Below are 17374 nucleotides of genomic sequence, written 5' to 3' on the forward strand. Positions count from 1 at the left end.
GCGGCGAAATTTAAAAGAAATAGAAAAACCAATGAATACCAGATTATAGCGCCCTGAAAATGGAAGGACCAAGCGCACAAGAAACACAAATGAGCGAAACACGTGGATCCCCCTAGAGCGGGTTGGGTAGCGCATGGATCACCTTAAACGACGCCGTTTTGGCGTTGGTGACCTAGGTGCAAAACGACACCGTTTCATTCTCCTATAAAAACAATTTTTTTTAAAACTTCATTTCTGCACTTATTTTTAAAAAAAAAAAACAAAGAGCCCTTTTGCTCTCTCCTATCTCTTTCTATTTTTTCTGTTAGGGTTTGAACCCTAGTTTTGCACCGTCGTCGTGAAGCCATCGTAGGTGGTGATCGGGGCCATAAGAAAAGGGGTTTTTTTGACCCCGGTTTTGGAGCACCTTTGAAGGCCATCTGTTTAACCCCAAAAAAATCAAGAGAAGAAGGTCCCTCTTCCCCTTTGAGTCCGACTTCGAAGATGGAGATGGACTCCGACGATGCGACCCTGGGGTTCGGGTAAATTTCCTCTTCTCCTCTTCTTTATATTTTTATAAAAAAAAATTAAAAAAACAGAAAAATAAATAAAAAAGGGGAAAACCGAAAGAAAAAAAGCACAAGTAAATGAGATTTAAAATCATCCTTTTTTGTTTTTTGCTTTTTGATTGCTTAATCGTCTGTGTCCGTTACAATATTTCGTGTTTGTGGCTATATAGCCGAATACAAAAAAATTTATTGTTTGTTACTATTTGGCTCTGCTTTTTCTGTTTTCCTTTCTTTTCTATGTTTGCAGGTCCATGGAGGGTCAACAGATGAGGGAGTTTACACTTCCGTGCAAAGGCGTCGATCCTCGGGCGGAGTGTGCGCTGAGGCACGTGGGTGGTGTTTGCGGCGCGAGGGAGGCTCAAAAACCCTAGGGTTTCTGAGTAGGCTTAATGTTTTGGGCTTATTGGGCCAATAGAGGCTGGGTTAGGGATTTTGGGTTGTGTTTGGGCCATGGTTTGGTAATTTAGGCCTGCTAATTGTTTGCAATTTGGACATTAGACTTATTAATTTTTGGGTTTTGTTATTAGTATTGGGTTTTCTAAAGGGCATGGCAAATTTGGGCCCGTACATTTACAAGAGAAGATCTAATACAATTCAAATAAAACAATAATACCATAAGAGTAATGCAATATAATAATAACATATGAAGTAAAGATGAACTCTATGGCACCTCATCAAAAGAACCTCGATCCAATTCAAAGTCTATAATCCAAGGGATTGTTTTGAGGAATTTCAATCGAAATTTATTACCAATATATGAATTCTCAAGCAGTATGATATTTCATAATAGGCTAGATATTCACCATATAATCAGCAAAGCCCAAATATATGGTTCAATAAATTGCTAACACCTAAATATGAAAATTATCTCCACACAAATTTGATAGGCACGAAAATAGGCACTCTCTCTAGTACTAAATTGATAGTTTCATATTTGTCAATAATTACGTTAAAATTTTAAAATTTGTGTGTCCCAAATTCAAATCATATTATGATATTTAAGGATGTGTCGATATATATAAAGTTATATGAACATATAATGCATTAAACATAATTAAACATGTAATTATTGGTTCACGAAGTCATCTGACAACTAGATTTCTTATAAAATTTTAAAATTTACATTTATTTGAATTAGCTCATATATTTCAAGAGTTCTGTTGATATGTTATTTCTAAAAATAAAACACAACTCACTTTTTTTTTTCACAAAATACCTTTTTTCTTTGTAGTATCACCAGTTTGAAATTATCCCACAAGTGTTATGGCCTTCTAACCCTTTTTGTTTCTCTCACCTCCAAGCTTCATTGTAACACCTCAAAAATGTGAGTTTTTCTATTAGGTTGTGTCAATGAAAATGTGAGTGTTTCTATGGTAATGTGCTTTGGTTGCTCATTGAAGGTCAGAGGTTCAAGTCGCATTTCTAAAGTTTTGCATATTCTTTAATTGAACTTTTGACTTGAATGGGTAATGTAAGTTAAATTCTGTGCGTTTGACGTTTTAAGAATGAGCCTGTTAGTTCGACGATTAAGAATATGTATACCTTTTGGTTTGATGTTCAAGTCTCTGTGCCTACGTTTAGGAATATTATTATTTTTGCACTTCTCCGTTAATACCAATCTCAGAGTTTTAAACGAATTCCTCATATGTTTAACTTCTTTTTATTTTCTTCGCTCATTGTTCTTTTTATTTTTCTTCTTCTTCTTTTTGGCATCGTTCTGGAATTTTCCTTCGTATAATGCTTTGTTAGGTTAATTGTTGAATCTTATCGTACCGCTGGTTGTTTCGGTACTTAAAGGTAAGATTAAACCATAGTAATTCTAGTTGTTATGTATGAATTACGAATTTCTTTGAAATCTTGAGGTGAGGGTGTTGATCGATTTTGTCTTGCTTTGTTTGCTCGTAGTTACGGAAGGTTAGGGAAAGGTCAAGAGACGCCTAATGCTTTTCTCGTTGTCTAGAACTCGAGTGTGCACTATTGAACTTTCGGTAAGCAAGTTTTGTTCATTTTGGGTTTGTGCGTTGAAGGTTGTTACATTGGTTGTTGTTGTGATTTAGCGTATTCCTTTGAATCTCTATTAATTGAGTAATTGGTTTTGGTTTCTAGGTTTTAGGAGTCTCTAGATTTCTTCTAGGTTGTTATTGTTTCAGGTAGGGTATCGAAACCCTTCTTCTTCTATTTTTTTTTTTATCGTTGGGTATGGGATAGTTGACGACACACCGGTTGCCACACGAGCGTGTGTGTAGGTCGTGTGGAAAATCGTGTGCTGGACTGTGTAACTGACTGACTTCAGATTTCAGACATATGGACGAGCTACACAGGCGTATGGTAGGCTGTGTGTGAGATATTATGGTCAGTAGTCACACGGACTAGCACATGGGTGTGTGTCCAGATCGTGTGACTCAATATTATGTATTAGAGACAAACAGGCAGGGGACACGGACTTGTGTTGGACATGTAAGGCATACGGGCAGCACACAGGCGTGTGCCCAGATCGTGTAACTCACTGACTTGTGAATAGAGGCACACGACCGTGTGTCAGGCCGCGTGGAGTCACACGTGCACCCACATGAGTATGTGAGCTGGAATCGCCAAAGTTTTGTTATCGCTATAATTGTCATACGAGGCAGGTGTAAGTCGTCTGTAGGATGTGTATGGAATAAATTAGACTGTATGATCTATTTTATTATGATTATAAATTGGTTTTATATACCCGTACGAGGCTCGTAGACGCGAGTTTATGAATCTGGTTCAGGGGGAGAGGTCCATAGCGAGTACAAGGCTGAGTTTCTAAGATTGAGCAGGTATGCTCGAGCACTAGTTGTGACTGAGTATGATAAATGCGTGTGGTTTGAGGACGGATTGTGATATGATCTACGTGTTCTGATGGCTCTTCAGATGGAGTGAGTGTTTGCGGTTTTAGTTGATAATGCCAAAATAATGAAGAAGTCAAGCGCATTGAGCGTGAAAGGAAAGATTGTGAGAGAGCTCAAAGTAAGGGGAGGAAAGATTGAGAGAGAGCTTAAAGTAAGGGGAGGAAAGATTCAGGTCCTTTTGGTTCTATTCAGTGCCCCAAGAAATGGGCTAGATCCGATGGACCTCCCAAGAACGAGGCATCATTTGCTTCCAATATGATAGAGCGTTGTGCTAATTGCGGGAGACGCCAGTCGGGCGAGTGTTGGAGGAAATTTGAGGTTTGTCTCCGTTGTAGATTAATGGATCACTCAGTTCAAAACTGCCCTCACCGACCTGATTAGGTCCCAGCTCCGGCACTAGTTGCGATTGCGAGTACTATTTAGCCTCCGAGGGTGACTCCACAACCACCTAGAGGTTGGGGTACCGGTAGGGGTGGTAGTAGTTTTAGTAAGGGTCAGTCAGCACCGAACAGAGGTGTGACATTGTAGTCTTGGTCTTTTCGTCTAGGTCGGGTTTAGGGTGTTACATTTATCAATGGCAGACAACACCTTCAACCCAACCATAGTTAATCCAATAATACCTTTTAATTTATTAATCCTACATCTCAACTAGGGGAATAAATGAGACTTTAGTACTCGCAAGTTACGCGAGTTCGATTAAAAAAACTTCTAATTCGATTCGAGCAACTCGAGCTATCGATCGAGCCAAATTCGAGCTTAATAATACTTGACTTGAAGACCTCGTGAGCTTTATCGAGCTTTCCATATTTTTATATTATAAATTACTTATTTCCCTTAATATATATTATTAACCCTAAGGTTAATTATTAAGTCAAAAACTTGAGCTTGAATACAAAAATTGGTAAACGAACTTAATCGAGCTCAATTGTATCTTGAGCAGAGCTTGAACTTAAAAATAAATATTCAATCAAACTCGAACCGAATATCAAACTCAAATTTAAACTTGATATTATTTGAACTCGACTTAACTTGATTACACCTTAATCTCAAGCAAAAAATTTACAAGACCAATAAACTTCTCCAATTCAACTGCTCAAGTCCAAAAGTCTAATTTATAGTGATGATCTCATGTAATTTCTCAATGAGCCACCACCACAAACTATTATTGTTTATTTGTTTATTATTGTTTCATATTCAATTGGGAAATTTAAAAATCTTACATATTAATTTTATACGCGAGGAATTCATTTATATCGATGTAAAATTGAAGTGGTTTTACATCTTTCCATAATTTTTCATATAAATAATATTTTAACGATTCAATCATTGAATTTATTAATATATTTGCACTCGTTATACATGTAAATTTTTGAATCGATCCAATATCTATATTATATTGATCTAAAATATTATCTAATTAATATATATTTAATGGTTGGATTTTTTGTGTGCATAAAGCGAATAATTAGAAAATTTAAATTTATATCAAACTTGACGACGTGATTTATATGAATGGTGCATGAAAAATGACAATTGAATTGTTAAAATTTAATCATATAAAAGTTACATAATGATATAAAATTACTTAAGTTTTACAATAATATAAATAAATTCCATTCTTTTTATACATATCGTTTAAAACTGTCTATAAAATGGATTAATTTGATACTAAAGAAAACAAATATTGATATGTAATTGCTTACATTTGATAGGTTCTAATTAATTTTCCACTAACTTTATGAATATCTCAATTTATTTTATATAAAAGAAATTTTAAATTTTCATTTCTTTTTTTCTTCCTAATTAGTACGTTGATACTAAAATTATAAAGTTTATAATAATTTGCAACTGAAAAAAAATGCAAATTTAATTAATATACATCGTATTTGTTTATAAGTTTATATCTAGTACATTAGTAATGTATTATTTTATTTTACAAATCTCTTCAAAAATTGTTATATATATATTTATTTATTTAATATTTTATTATATTCGTATAAGACACTTATCAACCCTCAATTTACTTGTAGAATTTAAAACTCCATTAATAATATACTAAATATTATTCTTTTGTTTATTTATTTTCATACATTGATATATCCAAAATTAAATAAAATGAATATTCATATATGAATGAATGGCTGTGATATCAAATAAGTAGTTTCCAAAATTGCCAAACCTCGATTGTTCTTATTCAAAACCATGTAAAATTTATAATAAAACTCCTTTTTGGGTTTGCATACCTAGCAAAAACTATATGTATAAAGAAAATCTATATATATGAAAAACACAAAGAAAACCTATCATACTTGTTAGAGGTTTTAAATAGTAACACAACCCTACCCTGCCTTGGTCTCCTCCGGTCCAAGGCTGTTTCCAGCCCCTTTTCCCTCCACATGATTGATGCCATTTTCGGCTGCTTTTACCTCTGGTAATCCATCTCTATTTATGGTGGACGACATTTCCGTCTTGACCATTTTTCCATCTTCGTTAAATTTTTTGTAAATGTCACCCTTATAAAATTTCCTTGTCCTGTAAGCCAAAAGAAATGAAATAAAAGTGCCAAACACTGTGACTGCTGTAATGATAATGAATGACAATCTGAAACACTCAACCCCATGGCAATCAAGATCTTCACCGTCATTCCTTGAAATCCCCAAAGCTTTCATTTGCTTCCTAGCTTCATTATCGTACAAATTCCCAGTCAATTTCACACTAAGCAAATATGACCCAACTGGGCTTGCCACTGACCCAAAATTGTACAAAGTTGAATAGTATTTGAGGCCGAAAATTTCAGAAATGATAGCAAAAAGTAATGGCCATTGAGCCCCAAAGCAAAATCCAATGATGACCGATGCAACATAAAGGCCTCCAGGGACATCGAAAACTATCAGAAGGTGACCAACACAAGAGACCAGCATGATTAAGGTGAGCATTAGGGGCCTAGGAAACTTGTACTTCATCAAGAAAAATTCTGAGACAAAACCTGCTACAACCCTGCCCAAATAATTCCATATGCTCACAAGGGATACAAATGTGCTTATGCTTCTTGTTGGGTACCCTAGGGAGGTCCCAATTTGCCCCAAATTGTCAATTGCTGTTAAGGTACCCCCTACGCCACAAGTTGTTGCTAAGAAAAGAATGATCATGTCAAGGCTGAAAAGTGCCTGCAAAATTGTGTAGTCATCCCCTCTATTGGGCGCATTGAATGCGGTTTTCCAGCAGGAGACATCGGCTTGATCATTGCTCGACTCGGATAAAACCGTTGCCGCGGTCGATGACGAAGGTTTTTCGGCCTCGGAACTTGGCTTCTGAGTGACAATTTTCAATGGCGAAGGGTCATTTAAGGCCTTGTTTTTGGCCTCCCAAAGCTTGTATTCTTCCATGATCACAACACCAAGTGGCAAAAACAGCAAGAAAGTTACCATGGCGGCACTGCCGCCATATTCAGGCCTTGTGAAGTCGTTTGTCTTCTCGAAAATGATGATGATCATCAAGAAAGAAGCAAGGCCAAGAGAAATGTAAAGGAATTTATAGAAAACTTTGACCTCGTTACCCTGGTGAGCCACCTTCATGACCCGAATTGTACCGACGAAACAAATCGAAATGACTGCCGGTAGCCAACCAATAAGCAATATCAAGGCCTTGGAGTCGTCGCCATAAAAGGCATGGTACAACTGAGTGAGGATGGCACCACTGAGTCCAACGTAACCTTTAAGTATCCCCAACACGACGCCCCGGCTTTTCGGGAAATTCTTGACGCAGGTGACAAGAGACCCCGTGTTAGCAAACGCTTGAGAGTTGGCACCGATGCAAATGTACAAACACATCTGCCAGACTTGAGGCCTAGCTATCCGCTTGGTGACGGCCAACCACATCATGAAGTAGCCGAAGAAGTTGAGGACCGCCCCGACCGATAGTACGAACCATGGCGGCGTCACCTCGGCCATCAGGCCGGCGAGGACACCGACGTTGGAGCCTAGGTCCTTGAAGAAACTAAGCAGATTGAGGGTCGTTTGATCATATCCTAATGATTTTTTAATCTCATTGGAGTAGAGGCTGAATATGTAGGTGGCACCAGCAGCGGACATGATCAACACTGACCCGAAAAAGATTAGCCATGGCCCTGTAAGGACCTGAACGGCGAAGCTTTTCATGCTTAACTTGCCACCACCACTGAAACCTGGCCCTGCAACAACCATCTTTGGCAAGCTTGCTTATAATGCTGGCTTGCTTCAAATTACTGTAAATTTAACAAGATTGATGTTTTAAAGAGTATGGGAACTTATTGCTCAATTTATAGAGAAGGAAAAGTGAGAAATTGCATGGGAAGGATCAAAAGAAAGGATCGAGGAATCGTTTATGGAGAGACTCAGTTGTTGACTCTCTCAATTACTCTTGGAAAACATTGGATAAGTTATTACTTACTAGAATTTTGGAGTTAAAATGAAAAAAAACAAAGACTATTGTCTACCATCTATAGAAAGAAAATAAACTTTAATGTATTATTTGCTAAATTCAATTAAAATATTTTAAAACAGTAATTAATTAATATTTAATAAAAGTAAGGGTGTGAACTAAAATAGAATGAACATCTTTCTTTTATATTCTTTTACAAAAAGGGTGGAATTTGAAGATATACGAAAATGTTATGTTGATTTAGATTCTAATCCAAAATTTATTTAAGTATAATTTAAGGTTGAATCGTTTCTTTGTTTGAAATCTTATCCAAATTTAATTTCATTTTGCATTCGTGTGGAATATTATCAGCCGCCAATTTGGACAAATATTTTTCTTTGCTTCCTTCTCTTTTTGTTTTTTTTTTCTTTCATTTTTTATGTTTCACTGATTGCTATCACCCTTTCTTCTTGTATAATATAGCAACCTGCAGATCTTTTGTATCGAATTTATCGTGGTTAATATTGAGAATTTTATTATTATTTAAGGATTCATAATTGTTAAATTGTAAATTTAATTAAAATTTAATATGATTATCAAATAAAATGTCCAATAAAACAAATAATCCAAGGTGGCAATGAAAATAAAAATGCAGTGACAATAAAATTAATTACTATAATAATAAAATTAATGTATTTATATTCAATCGCAATTAAGTGTGAGGTTAGAAATTATTAAATTAAATTATATATATAATAAGTAATTGTATTTCATATTAAATCAATTATATATGGAATTTTATATTTATCTTAAATAATATTTTTAAATAAATAGTTGAATTTTGATTAATTTTATTTTTATTATTCAGGTATTTATGATTAATTCATATAAATTTTATACTAATCAAATTTATATATTTACTGAATTATTATAAAACTCAAAGTTATATATTGTAATAAGTTATATAAAATAATAAATTAGTATAAAATTTGGTTATATATTTATTTTAGAATGTGTTTATATTAAATATTAAAGTATAATAATTTTTATATCAAATAATAATTTAAAAAGTTTACATATATTTATTAGATCATTATATAAGAAATAAAATTTATGTCATTTTTATAATAATAAAATTTTCATAATTATTAAATTTATAATAATTATATAATATATATGTGTAAATTGTGTATTGAAAAGTAATACTTTATTAATAATACAAAAACACCGACGTTCACACCCTCAACCTCTGCGAATATATATAATTCTAGAAAACCCATAAATAGGTTAAAAATGGAAACAATGATCTCATTGTAGATACGTTTTTCTTTATTGGTGCTTAGAATTACTTAGGGTTAGATATGCTCGTAAACATTACAGTTTAGTCTTAATTTGATCTCAGGATAGTATTAGAGTTTTTGTAAGCTCGTATAAGATCCAAAAATAAATATGAATCGTTTATATATTTGTTTTATTTGTATTAGAATGTTTAATGCTGTAAATCGTATTGTATTCTGATCGTAGTTGCTCCGACAACAAATGTGGCGCCTTATAACTCGAACCTAACGATTGTGTTGGGTATATGGTGTTACAAGTACAGAAAATCCCCATTTATATCCTCCAGCAACAAATAAGTTTTGTAGTAAAATTAGGTAAATGAAAAGGACCCGATTGCCAAATTTATCTATCATCAATATTGTAACGCCCCAAAATTTATATTTCTGATTCTGTTAAGTAATGACACAATTGTGTATCTACTTCAATGGTTAAATGTTCTAGGCGTGTATGAGAGGTCCTAAGTTCAAGCCTTAGCTTGGAAAATATTTTGGTTTTTATTTGAATTAAGTCTTACCTTTGGTGAGTAGACTTATAAGTATTTGTTTATTAAAATACACAAGAATGGGCATGCTGGTCTAATGGATAAGTAGAGTGTTAGTATGAGGGAAGTCTTGGGTTCGAGTCTGAGCGGAGGCATTAATTTTGCTGCTAATGCCATGGAAGTGTTTGAGTGGGTTTGGGACATTGAGTAGTTGCAACAGTTGTGGTTTAGTGGGAGCGAAATAAGGGATTTGAGAGTTACCCAAACATTCTGCTCTCCCTCTCTGCCGAAAAACCCTGCAGATTTCCCTTTCTCCATATTCTTTTTTCTTTTTTTCTTCTAGCCAAAATTCCCCTTCTTGCTGCTGTTTTCTTTCTTTTTATATTGATTTTTTCCCTTTTACATCATCGTTGCTAATCTCTGCATTTGGCGCGAAAGTGTAAGGGTGTGTTTTGTCTCGTTTTTATAAATGTTGAATTGTTAAGGGATTATTTTCTGTTTAGGAGACAGTCAAGGTGCTGTGGACTGCTAAAATGGTGCTCTAAGTCAGCAAGGAACTGCCGTTCGTTAACTTTCGGGATTTGACTATTCTTAATAACTTGGTTTAAGTGTCTAACTGAGCGACGTACTGTTTAATAATAAGTTCTGGAATGCTCCTGGTTGCATTAGCTTCGAAACGATACCAGGTGTGTACTCTGATTGCACAGAAAATGAGATTCAGTAAAAGCCAAAAAGGAAACTGTTGATGTCACATGGGCGTGTGGGTTGCCCGTGTGGAGGTTGTGGGCGATACACGGTCGTGTGATAGACGAATCAGGCTGTGCGCGCACGACACTGGTGTGACGGACACAACAGTGTAAAAACCGGTGAGGTCGTGTGCGAGACAAGGGTTCGGCCAATTGGGCCGTGTGGGCTACACGGGTGAACCACATAGGTGAACCACATGGGCGTGTGGCCCATACGGGCAGGCCACATAGGTGTGTGAGCCCATTTTTCTAAAATGTTCTGTAAGGTTGCACAGGTCGCCCAAGTCGATTGTGACCTGTAGTAGGGTCGGTAAGCCTTACTTAGACCCTTGATTCTGTGATCTGATATTGCGATGTATGTACTACCATGTTACACTTAGCATGTATATTTGTCTGTTTTAATTATGGAAATATATCTGTTAATCTGAGTTATAGCATGTCATTCTTGTATGATGCATTGTATTGAGGTGGTTTGATGAAGTGAAGAAAGTATCTGAAAGGCCTCATAAGCCTGTTATCTGGCAGCTAAGCTGCATATTTTTGACATGTACTGTATTGCGGCACTCTATGGTGTGTAGGGTTGGATGGGTCGATTTTATCCCCATATTTGGTGTGCAGGGATGGGTAGGTCGATTTTATCCCTACATGGTGTGTTGGGTTAGACGGAGTTGGTGTGCAGGGTTGGTGGGCATGTTCTGTTATTCTGATCTGTTATGCATGATATATATGAGATGGGCTAAGGCCCTAAGTTTGTATTTGATTCTGTTTTTGAATGGGCTAAGGGCCCCACCGATTCTGTAAAGGGTTCAGGCCCGAATGATGATTGAATTCTATTATTTGATTGTATGCATGCTGAACTGTGGTGATGTACACACTGAGTTACGAAAGTTACCCTTTATTTGTTTATCTGTTCAGGTAATCTCCAGCAGTAGCCGGATCGATGCAGCGAAGGACTTGACGGTGACCACTGTTTTTGCTTCTTGATAAGTTTACAGTTTTATGACTTATCACTGTTTAATTTTTATTTGGAAGGTTTTGATGTATTAAAGCCATTATAGATTCTGACTTTTAATTTGGGATTTTGAACTGTTTTAATGGATTCATAAACTACAACGCAACAAAATACAATTTTCTAAAATAACTAATATTTTCTGTAAATGAAAACGTTTTTGAAAATAATATGGTTTAAAAATCTTTCGCGAATAAGATATGGGATTAAGTAAAATGGTCAGTACCTGTTTCTCAAACTGAAGGATAGATTATAATTGGAATAGTTTTTAAAGTATCAACATGTTATCAAAAGTACTATAATGTGACTTCACTAGATTCGATCGTAATATCTATGCTAGGTTTGGGGTGTTACATTTAGTGGTATCAGAGTCAGGTTACAAAACTCGGTTGTGGATTTGGGTTGTAAAAAGAATGATTTTTGTAAAATGATTTGAAATATTTTTTATAGATAAGTGGTACACCGAGTCTTTGGGAATTGTCTGAAAGCATGTTTAGAATATTTATTGAAATTTTGTTTGGATCTATTTGGAAATACCGTTGTATGCTATAAAACTATTGTAACTAGTATACTCTACTGAAACACTCTAGGTAGAGCAAACCGAGAAATGTAGTGAGGCTATACTCGTGATAATGAACACTGAACTTTCGATACTGTTCTGCATAAAATATCTATTAATAAATATTGAAACTGTAAATTAATTTGCATAAAATTGTTAATACATATTAATTCGAAATTACAATGAGCTCACGCGGTACTCGTGGACGGGGTACTAGAGGCCGAGGTAGAGGCTGTAAAGGGGCTCGAGCTGATTCCTTAGCATCTGATACGATTCTGAATTTAGATACTAGCGAGACACCGGTATCACTTGCGATAGAGATTGGGTCTAAGTCTTATGATCGTGCGACTGGGGACGACACACTGTCCCAAGCCATATTGCAGATTTAAGATAGGGTTATTAGGCCTAACACTGGTTCTAAGTGTCGTGGGTCGGTTACGGAACTACTCCGATCCAATGGGCTGAGGTATTTAAGAGCATCACAGGAGTTGCTCCTAATGTGGCTGAGTACTGGATGGAGGCCATGGAATGCATTATGGATGATCTAGATATTTTTTGCTGAGTAGAAGCTCAATGGGGCTGTTTTACTGCTTTGTGATGAAGCGTATCAATGGTGGTTGACATTTAAAGAGGGCACTCAGCCCAATCGATTGACATGGGATCTATTTAAGATTTTTCGGAGTAAGCATGTGAGAGCCAACTATACTGAAGTGAGGCGACGTGAGTTCCTGAATCTCACCCAGGGTGACTGTTCAGTGGCTGAGTATGAGGCCGAGTTCCTAAGGCTGAGCCGTTATGCGAGAGACATGATGATGACTGAACATAAACACTGTGTCCATTTTGAGGATGGCCTTAGAGATAACTTGAGGGTGCTGATAGCTCCGCAGAGGGAGCATAAGTTTACTGTGTTGATTAAGAAGGCCAAGATTGCTGAGGAAGTAAAGTGCACTGAGTGCCAAAACCAAAGCAGAGGGAAAGCTAAGAGAGATGCAGAGCCTTTGAATTCTGGGTTGAGGCCTAGAAAAAAGGCCAGGTCTGATGGGCCCGTGAGAGTTGGGCTTACTGTTGTACCTACTGGGATGATGATTTATCAGTACTGTGATAGAATCCATCTGGGCAAGTGTTGGAGGGCTACGGGAGCTTGTCTTAGATGTGTGTCTACTGAGCATCGTGTTAAAGATTGCCCATTGAGATCTAATCAGATGCAAGCTCCTGTTAATGAGACTGTGTAGTCACCGATTGTAGTTCAGCAGCCACCTAGGGGTCGTGGTTAGGTTAGGGGTGGTAACGGCATGGGTTGAGAATAGAGAGCACTGGGCAGAGGTGCTGGACTGACTGAGGCGAGGTAGCCTACTTTGGTATATGCTACTCATCACCGTGAGGAACGAGATGCTCCGGACGTCATTACAGGTACGTTTCTAATTTTTAATGTACCTTACTTTGCATTGATAGATATAGGCTCTACACACTCTTATGTAGTTAGTACGATGTTTGAGACCTTGGGGTTGCCGTTTGAGAGCACTTCTAATGAGATAACAGTGGTGAGTCCATTGGGGCAGTCTATTGGAGTTAGTAAACCATTTAGAGACATTCCGTTAGAGGTTCAAGGAACTGTATTTTTGGCTAATCTTATGGAGCTTCCATTTGGGGAGTTCGATTTAATTTTGGGTATGGACTGTTAGACAAACATTGGGTAAGCCTGGATTGTACTACAAAAAAGATTGTTCTAAAAACCAAGTAGGATATTGAGGTAGTCGTGGTTGGGGAACGACGAGATTATCTGACTAATATGATGTCTGCATTGGTGGCAGAGAAGTTAGTAAGGAAGGGGTATAAGGCATACTTGGCTTATATCAGTGTTGTTGATTCTAGGAACTCTTCGGTTAAGAATATCCGAGCGGTGAGGGACTTTCTAGATGTTTTCTTAGAGGAGCTACCGAGATTACATTCGAATCGTGAGGTAAAGTTTAGGATTAAGTTATTTTCAGGCACAGCTCTGGTGTCTATTACCCCTTACCGAATGGCACCGAGAGAGCTGATGGAACTTAAGGCTCAGATTCAAGAGTTGTTGGATCGTGGGTTCATTCATCTCAGTATGTCTCTATGGGGAGCACCTGTTTTGTTCGCGAAGAAAAAGGACAGTATAATGAGGATGTGTATCGACTACCGCCAATTGAACAAGTTGATAATCAAGAATAAATACCCACTTTCAAGGATAGACGACTTATTTGATTAGTTCAGAGGGGCGTCAGTGTTTTCTAAGATTAATTTACGATCGGATTATCATCAGTTGAGGGTAAAGGAGGTTGATGTGCATAATATGACATTTAGGACTCGGTATGGACATTACGAGTTCCTAGTTATGCCTTTGGGTTGATAATACACCAGCGGCATTCACAGACTTGATGAATCGTGTGTTCTAGCCTTACTTAGATCAGTTCATGGTGGTATTCATCGATGACATCTTGGTGTATTCTAAGATAGAGGATCAGCACGATGAGTATCTAAGATTGGTTCTACATATTCTTCGTGAGAAACAGGTGTATGCGAAGTTCAGCAAGTGTGAGTTCTAGCTTCAGAAAGTGACATTTTTGGGACATGTAGTTTCTGCTAAGGGGATTCGAGTGAATCCTCATAAGATTGAGGCTGTGTTTAGTTGGAAACAGCCAAAGAATGTGTCAAAAATTCGTAGTTTTCTAGGGCTGGCAGGATATTATCGACGTTTTGTAGAAGGGTTCTCTTTGATCGCAGCTCCAATGACTAAGCTGCTGCATAGAGGAGTTCCTTTTGTTTGGACTGATGCACAGTAGGAAAGTTTTGATAAGCTTAAGACGATTTTAACCCAAGCTCCTGTTGAGCTTAGTAAGGACTTCATGGTTTACAATGATGCGTCACATGTAGGTCTGGGTTGTTTCTTGATGCAAAACGATAAAGTTATTGCTTATGCATCTCATCAGCTCAAGACTCACGAGGCTAATTATCCGACGCACAATTTAGAGTTGGCAGTAGTGGTCTTTGCTCTTAATATCTAGAGGCACTATCTGTACGGTGAGAAGTGTACCATCTACACTGATCACAAGAGCCTCAAGTATCTCATCACTCAGAAGGATTTGAACCTTAGACAACGTCGATGGGTTGAACTGCTTAAGGATTATGACTGCAGTATTAAATATCATCTTGGTGAGGCCAATGTGGTGGCCGATGCATTAAGCTGTAGAGCTATGACTGATTTGAGAGCGATGTTTGCTCGACTCAGTTTATTCGACGATGGGAGTCTATTGGTTCAGCTGTAAGTAAGACAGACATTGATTGATCAGATCAGGGATAAACAGGTGGGAGATAAGTCTCTTGAGTTGAGGTTCCGTCAGATTGAGAGTGGGGTTACTACGGATTTTAGGATTAATAATGATGGGGTGTTATGTTTCTGGGAACAAATTTGTGTACTAAATAATGATGACTTAAGATAGTCGATTCTGAAAGAGGAGCATAGTAACCCTTATGCTATACATCCCGGTGGGAACAAGATGTACCAAGATCTCCAAGAGTTGTATTGGTGGCCAGGGTTGAAACATGAGGTTACCAACTTTGTTGCTTGCTATTTGACTTGTCAGCAGGTTAAGGCTGAGCATCAGTTACCTTCGGGTTTGCTGCAGTCGGTTAAGATACTGATGTGGAAATGGGAGCGAATAATAATGAATTTCGTTAGTGGGTTGCCCTTAACACCCACTAAGAAGGATTTGGTTTGGGTCATTGTAGATCGATTGACCAAAACTGCACATTTCATTCCTGTTAGCGGAAGTATTAATTTTACTGCTAATGTCGTAGAAGTGTTTCAGTGGGTTTGGGATACTGAGTAGTTACAACAGTTGTGGTTTAGTGGGAGTAAAATAAGGGATTTGAGAGTTACCCAAACATTCAGCTTTCCTTCTTTGCCGAAAAACCCTGCAAATTTCCCCTTTTCTATATTCTTTTTTCTTTCTTTTCTTCCAGCCAAAATTCCCCTTATTGCTACAGTTTTCCTTCTTTTTGTTATTGATTTTTGGCCCTTTTCTATCGTCGTTGCTTATCTTTGCATTTGGCGTGAATTCGGTAAGTGTAGAGCTGCATTTTGTCTCGTTTTTATGAATGTTGAATTGTTAAGAGATTGTTTTCTATTTAGAAGACAATCAAGGTGCAGTGGACTGCTAAAATGGCGCTCTAAGTCAGCAAAGAACTATCGTTGTTCTTTAAAGGTAAGGTCGTCATTACTTTCGGAATTTGACTATTATTAGTAACTTGGTTTAAGTGTCTAACTAAGCGACGTACTATTCAATAATAAGTTCTGAGTCCTCATGGTTGCGTTAGCTTCGAAACGATACCAGGTGTGTACTCTGATTGCACAGAAAAAGATTCGGTAAAAGCCAATAAGTAAACTGTCGATGCCACACGGGAGTGTCGGTTGCTTGTGTGGAGGCCGTTGGACGATACATGGCAGTGTGATAGACGAACTAGGCCATGCGTATGTGACACGGGCGCAACGAAGACAACCGTGTGAAGACTGGTGAGGCTGTGTGCGAGACACGGGCTTACCTAATTGGGCCGTGTGAGCCACACAGGCGTGTGGGAATTTGGGCCAGGCTGTGTGGAGGCCAATTTGGGCAGGCCACATGGGCGTGTGAGGCCATTTTTCTGAAATGTTACGTAAGGTTACACGGGTCGCCCAAGTTGACTGTGACCTGTAGTAGGGTCGATAAGCCTTACTTAGACCATTAATTCTGTGATCTGATATTGCGATGTATATACTACCATGTTACATTTAGCATGTATATCTGTCAATTCTGATTATGGAAATATGTCTGCTAATCTACGTTTTAGCATATCATTCTTGTATGATGCATTGCATTGGGGTGGGTTTGATGAAGTGAAGGAAGTATCTGACAGGCCTCATAAGCCTGTTATCTGACAGCTAAGTTGCATATTTTTGACATGTGCCGCATTGCTGTACTCTATGGTGTGGAGGGTTGGATGGGTCGATTTTATCCCCATATTTAGTGTGCAGGGATGGGTGGGTTATTTTTATCCCCACATGATGTGTTGGGTTAGACGGAGTTGTTGTGCAGGGTTGGTGGGCATGTTCTATTATTCTGATCTGTTATGCATGATATATTTGAGATGGGCTAAGACCCTAAGTTTATATCTAATTCTGTTTCTGAATGGGCTAAGGGCCCCACCGATTCTATAAAAGGTTCAGGCCCGAATGATGATTGAATTCTATTTTTTGATTGTATGCATGCTGAATGTGGGGATGTACACACTAAGTTGCGAAACTCACCATTTATTTGTTTATCTATTCAGGTAATCCCCTGCAGCAACCGGATCAGTACAGCGGAGGACTTGACTGTGACCACTGTTTCTGCTTCTTGATAAGTTTACGGTTTTA

At 37.5% G+C, this 17374-nt stretch overlaps 3 protein-coding genes across 3 annotated transcripts; 2 read left to right on the plus strand and 1 right to left on the minus strand.

The window, feature by feature from the left end:
• Nucleotides 1-5585: 5585 nt before the first annotated feature.
• Nucleotides 5586-7880, minus strand: LOC108452185 (protein NUCLEAR FUSION DEFECTIVE 4-like). Its single transcript, XM_017749954.2, has one exon. It carries the CDS (start codon nucleotides 7624-7626, stop codon nucleotides 5764-5766), a length of 1863 nt encoding a protein of 620 aa, XP_017605443.1. The 5' UTR covers nucleotides 7627-7880; the 3' UTR covers nucleotides 5586-5763.
• A 4257-nt stretch (nucleotides 7881-12137) lies between these two features.
• Nucleotides 12138-13187, plus strand: LOC108451295 (uncharacterized). The gene is made up of 3 exons (XM_017749000.1): nucleotides 12138-12257; nucleotides 12522-12747; nucleotides 12835-13187. Exons 1-3 carry the CDS (start codon nucleotides 12138-12140, stop codon nucleotides 13185-13187), a joined length of 699 nt encoding a protein of 232 aa, XP_017604489.1.
• Nucleotides 13188-13442: 255 nt separating this feature from the next.
• Nucleotides 13443-16897, plus strand: LOC108451294 (uncharacterized). The gene is made up of 6 exons (XM_017748999.1): nucleotides 13443-13623; nucleotides 13767-14096; nucleotides 14389-14517; nucleotides 14560-14761; nucleotides 15119-15244; nucleotides 16810-16897. The coding sequence occupies exons 1-6, from the start codon at nucleotides 13443-13445 to the stop codon at nucleotides 16895-16897; spliced, it is 1056 nt and encodes a 351-aa protein (XP_017604488.1).
• The last annotated feature ends 477 nt before the right edge of the window (nucleotides 16898-17374 follow it).

This window comes from Gossypium arboreum, chromosome 5 (assembly GCF_025698485.1).
Source record: "Gossypium arboreum isolate Shixiya-1 chromosome 5, ASM2569848v2, whole genome shotgun sequence".
In the NCBI taxonomy this organism is placed as follows: domain Eukaryota; kingdom Viridiplantae; phylum Streptophyta; class Magnoliopsida; order Malvales; family Malvaceae; genus Gossypium; species Gossypium arboreum.